General features: G+C 50.9%; 1 protein-coding gene across 3 annotated transcripts in view; it reads left to right on the forward strand.

The window, feature by feature from the left end:
• The first annotated feature begins 925 nt into the window (after positions 1 to 925).
• The window catches only part of PCSK6 (proprotein convertase subtilisin/kexin type 6), a 185,709-nt gene continuing 170,508 nt past the window's right edge, over positions 926 to 16,126 (forward strand). For all 3 annotated transcript variants that reach the window (XM_077869348.1, XM_077869356.1, XM_077869366.1), the window contains exon 1: positions 926 to 1,231. In XM_077869348.1, coding sequence (XP_077725474.1) covers positions 926 to 1,231 — 306 coding nt within the window. The remainder of the gene's footprint in view (positions 1,232 to 16,126) is intronic.

The following is a 16,126-nucleotide window of genomic DNA, read 5'->3' on the forward strand; positions in this document are numbered from 1 at the left end:
CAGTGGGAGCTTTTAAGAGTCTACGCAGACGAACACCTACCGTGTGCAGGCCCTGAACTCGTAAAAAAACAAACGTTTATGGACAGCTTACTGCGTGGCAAGAGCTCATGTTATCCTCAAAACAGCCCTACGGGATAGATACTGTTCTCATCCCCATTTACAGGGGGAGCCCTGCTCTCAGCGAGGACAGCGAGGACAGCGAGGCGCCCGAGATCACAGCCTGCGAGGTGGGGAGGGGGGCCGCTGGGGGATTCACCTGTACCGCCTGCCTCGGGGGTGGGCCATAGCCCGGGGCTGGGCGGCAGGTTTCTCCTGCGCACTCCGCGAACCCGGCTCACCCGGCAAGTGTCTTTGCCCCACTTGACCTGCCTCTTCAATCAGGCCTCGTTGGGACGGGGCCGTGACAGCCCTTCCTTGTGGCTTCTCTCCCCGAGAGCCCAGAGCCCTTGCGAGCTCAGCACGTCACACGGAGATGAGCGGGGCCGCCCTGCCAGGAGATTAAAGCAGAGCTGGTGGCCGGGGCTTCCAGGATGCCCGACGGTGGGAGGACGTCCCCTCGGCCGCCGGTCTGGACTCACCTGAGCGGCCCCGGGCCCCGGGGGCTCCCGGGAGACCCTGCGGGGCCCGGGCCTCCCGGCCGGCCTGTGCCGAGAGCCCCCAAGGCCGGCGAGAAGTTCCCCGGTGGGGGGCGTCTGGGGCTCGCCGGGCCGGGGCCGGGGCCGGGCCCGGGTGCGGCCGCTCGAGCGCGGGCCCAGGGGCGCCACCCGGCCGCGCGGGCGGGAACGCGCCGCGGCCGCCTCCGCCTCCCTCGCTCCCGCCCGCAGCGGCGGCGGCGGCGCTTCCCCGGCGCGGAGCGGCTTTAAAAGGCGGCACCCCACCCCCCGGCGCACTCGCCGCTCGGGCGCCGCGCGAGCCTGCCGCTGCCATGCCTCCGCCCGCGCCCCCCGCGCCCGCGCCCCGGCCCCGGCCCCCGCCGCCCGCCGCCGCCCCCCCCGCCGCCCCCGCCGCCCCCGCCGCGGACGCCGCCCCGGGGGCAGCCGGCGGGCCCGGGCTCCGGCCGCCCGCGCCGCGCCCCTGGCGCTGGCTGCTGCTGCTCGCGCTGCCCGCCGCCTGCTCCGCGCCGCCGCCGCCGCGCCCCGTCTACACCAACCACTGGGCAGTGCAGGTGCGGGGCGGCCCGGCCGAGGCGGACCGCGTGGCCGCGGCGCACGGCTACCTCAACTTGGGCCAGGTGAGTGCGCCGGCCCCGCGCGCCCGAAACTTTCCCGGCCGCCGGGGGGCGCGGCGCGAGGGGCGCCTCCTTCCGGGGGCCGAGGGTCCCGGCGGGCTCGGCCAGCGCGGTCGGGGCGGCGGGCGGGGGCGGCCGGGGCGCCGGCCGGGGGGCGCGGGGCGGGACCCCCGGGGACCTTGCGGGGGCGCCCGGGGGGCAGTCGGGCGGGCCTGGGGCTCGGCGCGGGCACCTGCCGGGCGCGGCGGGGCGGGGAGGGGCGGGGCGGGAGCGGGGCTCGCCGGGCGCTGTCCTCAGTGGCCCCCAAGCTCCTCCACGCCGGACCCGCCGCCCTCCACGGACTGCGCGGGGCTCGACCCTGAGCGCGGCCCCGGACGTCCCGCGGGGGCCGGGCGGCGACAGGACCTCGGCCCGGAGTCCCGGTGTCCGCGCTTCCCGCGGTTCCCGGAGGGGAGGGAGGGCAGCCCGTGCCGGAGCCTGGAGCCTGGAGCCTGGAGCCTGGAGCCTGGAAGCAGCCCAGCCGTCGGAGGCTTTGGGGACAGCTCAGGACTCTGCAGCCGCGCGGGGCGGGGCGGGGCGGGGGGTGGCGGCTGGAGGGGGGGGGTCCTGCGTAGAAAACCCCTCCGGCAGGGGGGGAATTGGCTTTGTTTCTAGGCTTCCGATGGCAGCTCTCCGCATACTAGCCATATGACCTTAGGCAAGTCACTTCCCCATCTTCTTCGTGTGTAGCGTCGGTGCCCGCGTGTATGGGCTGCAGTTGTTGAGAAAATCCAGCATTGGCTGGCAGCAAAACCCAGGGCCAGGGCTTGACCCTGGTGGGTGAGCCCAGGGCCCTCCCATGGCCTGGGCTGTCGCTGGTACTCTGTTCATAAGAGAGGACAAGCCCTGGGCGCGAAGGTGGCATAAGTCCAAAGAACTGCTGGGGCAGGTCCCCTTTCCCTGACCCAACCCCATAGGGTGGCAATGGGGCAAGGGGTTGATTTATGGCAGGTGGAGGGGCTGCAGCAGACCCAAGTGTGCCATTCCAGCAGGGGACCTTTCAGTGTGCAGTTAACAAATCTCCTACAAAACTATATGCACTTTAGAGGATCAGGCGAAACGGCAGGGAAGCGCCAGCTCATAACTCAAACTGTAGTGTCGGGCAGTGTTAAATTTAGTTTCATCATTATCTGTGACAGAAGCCAGCAAAGTGTGATGTGGCCCTAATGTAAATGACATTTCTTCTGGATCCTGAGTCCTGCACAGATGCTGCTAATGGGAGATGTGTGGCCTCCTGGAAAAGTAAATTCTGCCGCTTGCTCTGTACTTTTACATGGTGGGTCAGAGTGTTTCTGGGAGAGTGCCGTCCTGTCTTTTGTGTATCTATAGCTATCTATATCTATATTGACAGCTCGGGTCTCTTCAAACACCCTGTGATTGAAGATTTTGCCTTTGGGGAGCACTGGCTTCGTTTCTGCCTGTGGTTCCTAAATCTCCCTGGCTGATGGTCCAGACCGGGTTCCATCCCCATTCATTGCCAGGGCCCCCGGCTCCAGCTATACTTCACTGCTCTGCCCAGGTGGCCTGGCAATTTGTCTTCCGCTAAAAGTGACTCTTAAGCTGCACGGTAAATTACAAAGTGCCTGGGTTTCTGGCTCCTATAATTAAAGAAGCAGGGGGGAACTGAAGTTGAGCTGTAAGGCTCCGGGATGTTGCCACGGGAGGCACACACAGTGATTCCCCCATCAAAGCTCTTGTCCAGCAGAATCAAACATGCCAGGGCTTTGAAGACCACTTCCGTCAGGCTCACTGAGTTGAATATCATATGCAGAGTTTTGCTGTTCTCATTTTGCCCGTTGGGGAGGTTCCTTCAGGTATGTAGCTGCCCGGACCTGGGACATTCTGGAGAGTCTCTCAATGTCTCCTCAGCTCTGTCCAGGGCTGCCAGGGTGGGCTGCACGTAGCCCTGTCGCCCAGCTTGGGAGGCAGGGCACTGGGGGAGCCACCTTGGGGATCTTTGCAAACGAAGGGATTAGTTGGTTGGGGATCCAGGGTGTGTGAGAGATTACTCAAGGAGAGCCTATTACTCTTTATTCCAAAACCAGCTTTTCTCCCTCCCTCCCTCCCCCAAGTGAACTACTAATGTGGAAAAGGCCTGGAGCATTCCAACCTCTACCTACTCTATAAGAACTCTTTAAAAACCTTATTTGCCTTTTTCAGCCAGGAGAATTTGTGACTCATAAATATGATGTAGATATTATTAGCTTTGATTTATGGACAAGTAAACCAAGGGGAAGCAAGGCGTGGAAGCCGTTTGTGTCTACGTGGTGCGTGTCGCCTCCGACAATTACGCTCTCTGCTCTTTGTTTCCTGCTACATTCTCTGGTCTGAGTGTCCTTTGTGTGACTCTTTCCCTTACCCTTAATGGGCAGTTAGTGTTTTGCCTGATACCTGCCCTGAACTCACAGCCCTCCTTTTCTCCTAGGTCTTTGCGATGCTCTAACTCCTGGATCGATTGTTTTAGTTTCTTTCATGGCAACTAAGAACCTGATTCCGTGTATTTACATACATGTACACAAAGGTAATTGAGACAGGTGGTTATTCACCTTTCTTGGACACGGTAGCCTTTCAGATTGATCAAGGCTCTGGATCTCCTGTGAAAAATATGCATTGTCAGGAAGCGGAACTATGAGCCTCATTTTTACTCCTTTATCACAATACTTGAGGTCCCATATAATGCACCACAATGTAAAAAAAAAAAAAAGAAAGGATGGAAGGAAGGAAGAAAGACAGAAAAGTTTGGAAGAGTCATGTCATTATTGGCAGATGGTACAACTAACTGTAGATAATCCAAGAAAACCCACAGGCTGTTATAACGAGTCATAGACTTGAGCAGGGTGCATGATCGACAGTAGCAACCTATTCAACAGCAATATCTGAGAAGATAAAAGAAATCATAATACACTCAAGCATAAAAGCTGTTAGATAGCTAGGAATAAATTTTTGGGGGAAAAAAAAAAGGTGAAACTTACCCAGAGAAGATTATAAAATATTTGAAAGATGTATTCATAGGTCTGAAGTAATGGAGGGATAAGCCATGTTCCTGGACAGGAGAACCGATTATCACATGCTCTCCCCCAATTAATCTCTAAATTCAGTGTAATTTAGTTGACATGCCAACAGGGTTTTATATGGGATAAGAAATCGTACAAACGAATGCTAAAATTCACATGGAAGAGTAAGTTCCCAGAATCCCTGAGACTACTCTGAGAAGGGAGGAAGGAGGAAAAGGAGGGGAGTGTGCTCTGCCAGAGAGCAGAACTTCCCATGAAGCTGGGGTGATCATGACAGTTGGACATTGGCCCAGGGATGATCCCATCCAACAGTGGAAATCACTCAAACCCAGGCACGTATGGGAACTTGTATATGCGAGCAGAAGAGTTATGTGAGCAGAAGAGTTACAAATGCACGGGGAAGGATGGGCATTTCAATTAGTGGCACTGAGACAGTTGACTCAGGAAAACAATCAGATCCTTACCTCATCCCCACACTACACAACAGTAAATTCCAGCTAGAAATAACCAGAGTGGAATACCTTTATGACATTGGGACAGGAAAGGATTTCTTAAACAAGATCTGAAAAGAACAAATAAAGGAAAAGATGGATCCGTGAAAAGTTCTGAATAACAAACACATAAACATAACAAACACGTAATCATAAAAGAATTTAAAAGCTTACAATAGACTAAAAAATGTTAATAACATATAACACACAGGTTAGTGCATCAATTATTTAAAAAGCGATAAATCAATAAGCAAAAGAGAAATGGCAGGTAGAAAAATGGAGAAGTATATGAATAGAGAATTCAGTGCCCGATGTGAAGCATCCACATCAAGTTCAGGTTGTAGTAGCCTCTGAGAAGGGAGAGAAAGAAGGAAGAGACTAGGAGATGGATGTCACGTGACCAGTAAACATGAGAAAAGCCACTTAGCCTCCCTGGGAGTTATGGGGACAACACAATATGAGGCAGTAACCAGACCACTGCACACCCTCAGATTGGCAGATGTGGGCAAGTGTTAGTATCAAGTGTTGGCAAGGATATGGAGCCATGGAACTTCCAGATGCTGCTGGTGGGAGTATAAATCGGTAGAACTACTTCAGAGAGCAATTTGGCACTTGACAGTGAGGTAGGTAGAGTTGTATCAGCAGGTTCACATCCAGGCTTCTACTAGAGAGAAGATATTGCACAAGAGCACAGGGAGCCTTGCAGGGTGACGTCACAGGGGCATTTTTTTAAATGAAGGGAAATACAACCTAAATAGCCATCGGTAGAAGAATGGAGAATTAAATCAAAATAGTCACATGATAAAATGCTATATAATAGTTAGGAATTAACCAGATATGCATCTGCATAGAGAAGTCTCAAAAATGATGTTGAGCAGAAAGGCACATTGGAGATGCACAGTGTGGTAGTACTTATGTAAATTTTAAAAAGCACACTAAGTAATTTTAAAGCTTTTTAAAAAAAATTATTTATTTATTTATTTATTTATTTATTTATTCATGAGAGACACAGAGAGAGAGGCAGAGAACACAGGCAGAGGGAGAGGGAGAAACAGGCTCCATGCAGGGAGCCCGACATGGGACTCTATCCCAGGTCTTCAGGATCAGGCCCTGCACTGAGGGCTGCGCTAACCCACTGAGCCACCCAGGCTGCCCCACACTAAGTAATTTTATGTTATGTATGAATGCTTACACATGGAGGAAGCATCCAGCTCAAGTTCAGGTTAGTAGTAGCCTCTGAGAAGGGAGGGAGAGGGGAGAGACTAGGAAAAGAATGTCAAACTTTATCTGCAGTGTTCTAATTCATAATATATATAAGTACAAATCTGTATATATAACATATAAATGATATACAAAATTGTGTCTCCGCATTTTGTGCTTTCTATCACGCGTGTATACATGTACAGACACACATGTATGTATACATGCATGCACATATATACACCTACACACACGTACATACACGTAGATGTAGATACACATGAAATGTTCAAGGGGAAAAAAAGAAAAGAAAATTGCACATCATACACACATGTCCTGGTGTTCCTGTGTTGCCTGAAGCCTGTCGGTGGGCACACAGGTGCCTGTGGGCCTGGGGTAAGAAGCCAGTGCTTTAGACTACCTCCAGAGCTGGGCCAGTCTGCTTGTGAAGCAATTGGTGGCCTGGGGAACCAGAATGCTTGGCTTAGATCATGGGGCTGTTTGGATAGAGCCAGACCTAGAGTGCTGGAACCCTCCTACTAGGCTTCTTTCTCCTTCAGAGCATCTTCTGCCCACCTGGCCCTCACTCTAACCTATGTGCATTGCAACCTTCGACAGTGATGGCTCCAAAAATAGACAGGTTGTCTGTGTGAAAAGGATGGCAACAGGAAATTCTCACAAACCAAATCATGACATCTCAGCATCTTTAGCTTTTGGAAGTGATGTTTATCTAAAAAGTGGCACTCAGACACCATACTTTCCCTTGCATTTTTGCTTTGCCTGGGGTATTGAGCTAATTTGTTGGTTCTGAATCTGAACATAAAAAGGCAGGCTGGCTGCCAGGGCCCCTAAAACATCTGAGAGCCTTAAATGATTTTGAACTTGCCTTAAATAGTTTTGCTTAAAATAGCTACCAAGTGGGACATACCTGGCCCAGAATTTCAGGTGGGCCTACATAATTCACTTGTCAGCAGAGGAAAATTGTCATGCTGCAGGCAGCTTGTTCTTACAATTTAAAAAAGAAGAAGAAAAGAAACTGAAGCTTTAGCCAGGTGTTAAAATAATGGGCCAGCATTTGTTCCACCCAGAGTGCTGGGGGCTTGAGATGGACAAGGAGAAGCCCAGACTAGCAGTCACCTGTGACCTAGTTATCTGGTTTTGATTTTCAGTTTGAGGCTGCCTTGCCTTTATGCTCTGAACCAAGAGCCATGTGCACGGCTGGCCTGGGAGCAGAAAGGAAGAGGTTCCGGGTATGAGGTGGGTGGGTACAGACATGAGTGGGATTGTGAAGCTGGAGGCCTCACACCCTCACATTTGACATCTTTCTTTAGTTTTAAGTAGGTGGACTGCCCTGGTAAGTCACCGGGGCTGTGATAGAGAGAGTTGCCTGGAGCTGAGTACCTATGCATGGAGCCAGGTGACCAGGCGAGACTCAGAGTCAGGCCAGAGCGGATGGCTCAGCTGACTGGTCCCCTGGAAGACTTTGGGTTTCCCTTGAGGCAGAGGTCAAGGATGCAAAGAGAAATAGAGCTCTTGACCAGTGGAAATCCCCATCTAAGAAGAACCTGTCCGAGGCCTCTGTCTGGCCTTGGTCTTTGGGTTGGCAAGAGGGCCACATGGGACTGTTCACATGCTGGGCAACATCCTGGGCTCTTTTGAGTCTCTGAGCCTCTGTGCAGATTTTGCCTCTACAACATACTTCTTCCGATCTTCCATAGCCCAAGCCAGGTGGCTGCTGCTGCGTCTCCCTCTCCTTCTCCTGGGGCCCAGCACATGGAGGGCTTCTGAGTAATACTTACCGTGACTGCCTCTCTCCCTTCTGGCTCTTGGATTATGGCTTTTGGCCTTGGCATTGACCAGAAGCCCGGGCACGTACTCGTGCCAGCCAGTGTTTCTTGTGTTGGGTGTTCTTGCTCATGGAGCCTTGCACCGACCCAGCAGAGAGGTGTCACCAGGCCTGCTTCACCACGAAGAGAGCTCAGGTCCAGTTAGGTTCTGACTTGTGCAGGTCACAAACCCATACCCTCCTGACCCGCCTTCCATTGTCCTCACCCTTGGCAGATGGACCTCATCACTGTTTCTCAGAGAAGGGTAAGCCACCAGGCCAGAAAGCCTTTCACTTCTCTGCTGCCATTGACAAAGAGCTTACGTGGACCCCATTAGCCAGTTTCTCCTTCTTTCCATGTGGCTCACACGCACACACACACTGCTGCATATCCACATTGTTCCATCTAGAAGAGTTGGTACTGGCTCCTTCTCATCAGTATTGAACTTACACCTCACTGGGGCTCCTGGGCAGCTCAGTTCGTTAAGCATCTGCCTTCGGCTCAGGTCATGATCCTGGGGTCCTGGGATCAAGCCCCATGTCAGGGGGCTCAGTGGAGAGTCTACTTCTCTCTTCTTCTTCTTCTGCCCCTCCCCCTCTCAAATAAATATATGAGTTAGATTTAAGAAAAAAAAAAAGAAAAAGAAACATATATCTCTCCATTTCGGAGGGGAAAAAAAACCACTCCAATTCCTCCCACTCCTTTTAGGACAGATGCTACACTCAATTGCTCGAACTCTGCACATTATCTACCAGACTAATCATTCCTTGCTGCAGACCTCCTCTCTGGGTGGTCCATGTCTACGGAAGAGATGGTCTGGCCTGGTGTCTGAGCTCAAAGCCCGGAAGTTACGGCTGCCTCCCCCTGCCTCCATGCCTCCCATCTGGTCTGTAACTCGGCTTGTCTCATTGGTCTCCTGGATGGCTCTCAGGTCCCCCTACCTTCTTGCTGCTGCTGCCCAGCACAGGCCAGGACCTCTGTCACCCCTTGCCCGTCTGTCCAGCTACAGGGCCTCTTTCCACCCTGGTTCCAGCTCCAGCTCTGCCGAGCCACTTCATGATCCTGCTTCCATTCAAGCGGCCTCACACTTCCTGCTACCCTGGAGGCCCCTCCCACCCCCTGGCTAGCCCCTCATCCCTCCCGGCCATCTGCAGGCCTGCCCAATTTCCCCAGCCCTTCTGTCAGCCCCGTTGCCCTGACATTGCCCATTGGCTTGTCTGCTTCTGCCCGTGGGCTCTGGGCTTCCTGGGTCTGTCAAGCCACAGCTGGTCCTCCAGGCTGCTCTCCAAGATCAGTCCAAGTCCTGCCATTTCACTGATGGTGGAGGGGTCACTCCAGGCCAGCGAGAGGACACGCACTCATTTACTCAGAGTTTGCCGGGTGCTCTCATTGGTGTTGGGCCCTCAGAGATAAGAGACGTGGCTCCTGCCTCGCAAGAACCTCTTGGTGGAGGAGGTGGTGAGCATTTGTGAAGGAGCAAGGTCACCTCCTAGGTCTCCACATCGGTTGGATAAGCCATCGCCACCCCCACTTTTTAAAATTTTAATCCCTTTCTTTTGGGAGTCACCCAGCCGACTGGCGTCTCCTGGGTTTGTGCTTGTGTTCGTACCTGGGGACCACCCTCCTTGTGATGCTATAGTTTGCTTCTCAGTCAGGGCAGCCACATAGAAGCAAGGCCCAGCAGTGTCCTGGAGACTACCATGGCTGCCTCAGACTTGATGGGTCCTGTCAGCCCATCTAATCCCAGATCTTCCCAATGCCCTTGTGCTTCTGCTGGTGGAGGATTTTGGAGACCCAGCAGCAGGCACAAGGCCCTCTGTCCCGCGCTGCGAAGAACAGGGATGAATAGCCATCAGCTGTTGGAAGGGAGCCTCATGCTCCACGGGATGGGATCAGCAGCTCAGGTTCCCATGGTAACAAGCCCATCAATGCCCTCAGTGTCAAGACGGTACCACTGCTGAGAGGAAGAAACAGTCTTATTGTCTCCCCTTTGGTTGCTTGGGTGCAAACCAGCTATGCTCCCCGCAGGGCCCAATAGCCTCTGGGTGTTGCCCCCCTGCAGCATCTGACCTGCTTGCAGAATTGGGGCCAGAAAGCAGCCATCCTTGGGGCCTTTGAATTGCTGTCACTGGCTGAAATCAGTCACTTACAGAGTCCTTGTTGGGTGAATCTGACTTCTCAATGGGAAGAAACAGCCCAACTGGATCAGGCTCCTGAAGCTCTGAGCGATGAGCCAGACGGCATTTGCCACAGGGGTGGATAAATCTCTGTCCAGTGGTGGCAGGCGGGGTTTTGGCAGGGCCCTTCATTTCCAGACGCTCTCCTTTTTGTTTCAGAAACTTGTGTTGATGCCTCCTGTGTTCATTCAACCAGAATCTCTTTTTTGCCCACGAGGGGAGGGGGCCCCGAGTACCCCCCATCAGTGATCTCGGCAGACTCTCCAGGGTAAACAGGGTGGAAGGGGCGGACAGAGGGGCCGGCAGGGCTACCTACTTGCCAGGTGAGGGCCTGCAGTTCTCCCTGGCTAGGAGAAGGCTCGCCCTTTCTCATCCTCTGTCCTCCAAGCTGGAAACTGGGACCAACCCACTGGCTATGGCCCTGTCCACTCTGCCTCCTGGCTTTTCCCTTCCAGCTCTGCTGGCTCCTGACACACTCACATTCCCTCCTGCAATGCCTGGGTCACTGCCTCAGTATTCTCACTGCCTCCCTTCCCAGCCACTTCCCACACCGACTGGCCAGGGCCTCAGCAGCAAAGACCTCATTCCATCCTTTCCCAGCTTTGAACCTGGCAGGTGCTCCTGCATGTCAGGGCCTCACCCTTTTGGCCCTTGGGGAGCCAACTGTCCCTCTCTCCTGTTCCAGCCTTAACCCAGAACCCTTCCCTTTTGTGTTCCAGCCACTCCTTTGCCATTCTGGAAACTTTCCCTATACTTTTTCTTTCTTTTGCCTCCACTGTTAGTTGCAGTTGTTCTCACCTGGATGCCCACTCCCTGTATGGTCACCCTGGAGAATGCTGCTCTTCAGAATTAGTCAATGTGGCATTTCCAGACCTATCTGCTGCCTGGCAGGCCCGAGCACAGTGTTCTCAGAGCTCTGTGGAAGGTCTCAGCTGGACCCCTACCACCCACCACATGCACAGACATGGCACGGGAGCATCTTGTGGTCCTCATCTCTGTTCATGTCTGCTTCCTAAGGTCCTTGTCCCACTCACTGCCCGCAACCACCTCCCGGCTGTACCTTGTGACTATGTTTCATTAGAAAGGGTTACTGAGTCACTGTGTGCTGGTACTCCCAGCATGACCACCGCCAGCAGACTCCTATAGCATTGCCCCAATGATGAAGAAGCTCTGCTCTGATCATCACCCCAGCGCCCTAGGAGTGACCCAGTTGAACAAACAGGCTCCAAGCAGCTAAGTGCCTTAGTGCAGCTTTTGTAAATTTCGGAGCAAGGCTTTCGGCTTGGACCACTTTGATTCCTGGCCTTACTCACCCACAGTCCCCGTGTCCATGTTAGGAAAGGCTACAGAGAGCCGATGACACCTGACCTGGCCACGGAGCTTGAGGTGGGGTTCTCCAACTGGTAAGTCCAGACAGATGGAGGGCTGAGGTCGACGAGGCACCCTGGGGAGGCATCTGCGAAGGCCCATCCCAAAGGAGAGTGGCTGTCCTGTAGGACCCTCACTTCTCATCAGCGCTCTGGCCTGGGGCTACACTTCAGAGGTTTATCTCCACAGGAATGAAAGCTGCCCACAATATTCTTGACTTTGAAGTCCAGGAGTCTCAAGGGCAGGGAGCTGTTCTTGGACACCCTTCCCCCAGCCTACCAGAGATCTAGGTGTTTCCCACCCTGGGAGGATAGTGGAACACTGTGGAACCAGATATCTGACAAGGAAACTGGAACCCCATGAGGAGAGAAGGGGCTTAATGAGGGCCCAAGGATACTCAGAGGGTGGCACAGCCTAGTTATTAAATTGTGTCATTACTTAAATTTTCTTAGTGCTATATAAGAGGAATGAATACACATCAGTAGAATATTTAGAAAACACAAAAAAGAACAAAACTCCAAAAATCATTTATAATCCTCCCACCCAAAGATAATCACCATTAACATTTTGGACTATGTCCTTTTATTATTTTTGGTTTTAAACTGTGTGTGCATGTGTGTGTGCATGCATATATCTGTATATGAGTGTGCACATATGTGTATATGTATGCACACACATGCTCACACATACATGAATGTCTTCTACAAATAGGAGTGTGCAATCTGGCACCTTGCACCTCCCAAGCTTGGAACTGCTTACTCTATGGTGCAATTTTTAAAAAGATTTTATTTATTTATTTATTTATTTATTTATTTATTTATTTGAGAGAAAGAGAGGGAGCGTGCACGTGCAGTGGTGGGAGGGTCCAAGGGAGAGGGAGAAGGAGACTCCCTACCAAGTAGGGAGCCCCACACAGGGCTCCATCCCAGGACCCCAGGATCATACATGACCTGAGCCGAAGGCAGGCGTGTGACTGACTGAACCACCCAGGTGCCCATCTACGGTATAACTGTTAATAGTTGCTCAGTGCATCGTTTAGTGTCTGGCCCATACTTGATTCATCTTTCCTCTGACATTTTAGGTTAGTGGATTCTTTGCGACTTGTTGGGGAATCTGGTCTGGAATGTGAGCACCATCCCGGGGGGTGAAAGGGGTTCTGTTACCGCCTTGTCTAGCGCTGACATGCCTGGCGCCCCTGGGCACAGTGGCCCGGCACATTTCCCTGTGTCTCCCCATCCAGCCCTGCGGGAGGTCCAGGACTTGATACCATTTGTTCACTTCATCCCACAAGGATTTCATTGAGCATTTTTTTCTTGTTTTATAAAGTCACACATGTATTGTATATTCTCCCATTGAAAAGGATTCAAACAGTGCAAACGTATAAGGAGCAAAAATCCAAAATCTTCCTCCTATCGCCCCATCTTCAATTCCCTTCTTCCCCCAGACGCCACTATACTTTCACATAGGAGTGTCTGTTTCAGAAACATACATGTTTGTGAAGGTTTTGTTGTTTTCTGTAAATGGGATCATGCTAAACATGTTTTTCTGCACCTAGCTTTTCTTAAGTCTAACTATATATCCTGGAAAGCTTTCTACTCTAGTACATAGAGATCTACTCCATTATTTTAAAGTCGTTTTAAACTGTTTTACAAGTGTGACATTTTGTTACATCATTAACCTATTAATGTTCATTGATTTGCCTCTGGCTTTGTTTTGTTTGTATTATAAACAACATTGTGGTGATCATCTTTATTCATGCCTTTCTTTGCACACATATGATAATTTCTGTACGGTATATAATAACAAAACCAAATAATAGTTATAATAATAAGTAATGATCACGGACATCTATCTAGCCCTTATTATGTGCCAGGTAATTTTCCAAGTGTTTTCCTGGTATTGACCCATTTAATCTTCTTAGAAACCCCATGAAATAGGTGCTGTTCTTAGGCCCATTTTACAGACGAAGGAGCCAACGCACAGAGAGGTTAAGTAACTTGTCCATGGTTACACAGCATTTAAGTGTCAGAGTCAAGATTTGAACCAAGATGATCTGGCTCCGGAGATTGGGAGGCAAAGCATATATACATGTTATGTGGTATTAGTCATCGGCAGGTGGCTCTCCAGGAGGGCGGTGCCAACTGACACTGCCCCCAGTGGTGTATGAGCAGTTCTCAACAATCTTTGGAGATGGTTCCTCCAGGTGAAAATGAGATCTCACTGTTGTTTTAATTTGCTTTTTTCTGATTCCTGTTAAATACCTTTTCATAAAGTTATTAGTCATTTTAATTCTTCTCTGAATTGCTTATTTGCATTCTTTGCCCATTTCTCAATCGGGTTGTTTTTCTTTTTATCTTAATGATTTGTAGGTGCTGTCTCTGTATTGTGGATATTAATCTCTTGTTTGTAAATACACTGCAGATATTTCTCCCATCTGTCACTTCTCTTTGAACACTGTTCAAAGGGTTTTGCTTGCTTGTTTTCTGAAGTAAAACCTGAAGTTCCATTTGTTTGCGAGGCTTTGGGCTCATCACTAGGTATAGTGCAGTGATTATAATCTGTTCATTCGGGTCCTTACTTACAACAGACAGGCACCTACGTGAGGAATAGTGAAATTAATGTAGAGATGGAAGCCAGATGCTTTAGGATAATAGAGGAGAGGAGAGCTGCTTTTCACCTGGGAAGTTCAGGGAGGGCTCTGAGCCAGACCACAGAGGGCCCACTGGACTTTTACAGAGAGAGAAGCAAGGAGTGAATGTTTCTCTGCAGGTGGATCCTGAGTGAGTGCATCAATCTGCATCCCGTTGGGGAACAGCTCACCTTGACTTGGGTAGAGACTCTCATAAGGGGCTATTTATAGAGATGTGAGTGGGGATCAGGGAACGAACAAAGGGTATTGAGGCACCTGGAGAGCAGAGCAGCGGTAGGGGAGCTATTACTCAACCTTGAACGGGAGGGACCAAGGGAAGGACCAAGAGAGAAACCTGGCTAGCAGAGCCCTGCAGGACCTGGGGCTCCAGGGGAGGCTGGCTCCTCCTGGCTCCACCCATTGGCCATCCAGAAGTGTGGTCCAGGTGGGGGTTCTTGGAGGGACACAGGGCAAGGCAGAGAAGGGACACGAACCAGCACGGTAAGGATAAAGAGAGAAAAAAATTGGGGCACAGTAAGAGCTCACCTAGCACTGTGATGTTTTTAGAGGGTAGAGGAATTCATTTGCCTCTTCTTTTATCCAGCAGGCATTTATTGGGTGCTGGCTCCAAACCTGGCCCCATGCAGGGTAGCAAGTTGCAGAGATCCGTCAGGCTGGCTTCACATCCAGGGATGTGTGCCTTAGTGCCAGTTTTAGCTTTCCACACGTCCTCTAGGAGGGTTACAGCAGAGGCGTGTGGTTTTGTTGCTGTTAGACCCCACGTACCTGGATCTGTGCCTCCTTGTTCCAGAGGGAGTTTATTTAGGTGTGTCTGTCTGAGGACAGCCTTTAACATGGAAAAATACGTCCACTTCTGGCCACCATTGCCCTCAGTCTAGTATACATCTTGATCTTCTACTGTTTTCTTAAGCTTGAACAAACAAACAAAAAACCCCTTATTTGTGTTCCTCTTAATAAAGCTAATTTCTGCAAAAAACAAAACAAAACAAAAAAACACCTTATTTCTGTCCTGCTATCAAAGTAACTGTTCATGACTGAGCTCATTAACAGTCTTTTTAACACACATCTCTTAATTTCTCATTTGCAGGAATATGACACTATTAGCCAGGAACAAGAAGCAGGATTTGTTTCAGTGGCTTAAACAAGTTTATGTACCACAACTTGCCAATTCAAGACCCTCACAACCCTTTCTTTTTAGCACAAGATGCAAAAGCCCATTTGTGAGAATGAATGCTTTCTGTTCCTGCAGAGTTTCTGTTCTTGTACAAAAGAACTTGAACTCATTAGTATTTTCTAGGATTGTTTTTGCAGGGCTGGGGTGGAGGTGGGGGTGGGTGGGATTTACTTTTACAAGGAATGTGATTTTCAACCTTCCTCTGATATTTGGCCACACCAGGAACATTGTAAAACCAAATTGATTCCTTCTCACACTAAATAGTCCTTAAATCCAAACAAAGCCCCAAAGGTAGATCTGCGAGCTCTAGATGATTCTAACCATCCTTATAAGGCTCATGTTGTGGGGGCCAGGACTAAGCACCCCACATAATGGTGAGCCATGCCTTAATGGCATTCCTAGTCTAAGTACCTATCCAAAACCTAAGTAGGATAATCTCTCTACTTTTCCCTTTTGATATTCACTCATGAAAGGTACTGGATATTATTCTCTTTTCTTCTTGGGTTGGAAGTACTGTGGCTACATAAAACTACAGAAAATCCTATCTACAAGCCAATTTCTTAGTGTTACTGACAGTTGGCTTTACTTTCCAGCAATTGGTTCCTTTCCTGAAGGGAGTCACTCACGGGGCTTTGTAGTTGGTCTGTGCTGATGGCTGTGCCAGCCTGGGCTTGTCTTCCTGCCAGGCAGCCACTCATCCTCCTACCTTGAGCTGCTCCTGCACACTGACCTGCTCAGGGGAGTCTTTCAGTGACCAGGTGCTGCCACCAAGAGATCTTTCTCCCACCAAGCCCTGGGAAACCTGTTTGTGGACTCAGCACTACTTTTCTCCTCTCAGTGTGTATGTTTTATTTGAATTGTGTGGTCAGGCTGCATGAATTAAGTTGCAAGTCTCAAGGCAGGGCTGTGTTTCTGCATGCTCTCTGGGCACAGAAGTGATGCTCAAAGATCTTAGAGAT

This window comes from Canis aureus, chromosome 2 (genome assembly GCF_053574225.1).
Source record: "Canis aureus isolate CA01 chromosome 2, VMU_Caureus_v.1.0, whole genome shotgun sequence".
Classification (NCBI taxonomy): Eukaryota; Metazoa; Chordata; class Mammalia; order Carnivora; family Canidae; genus Canis; species Canis aureus.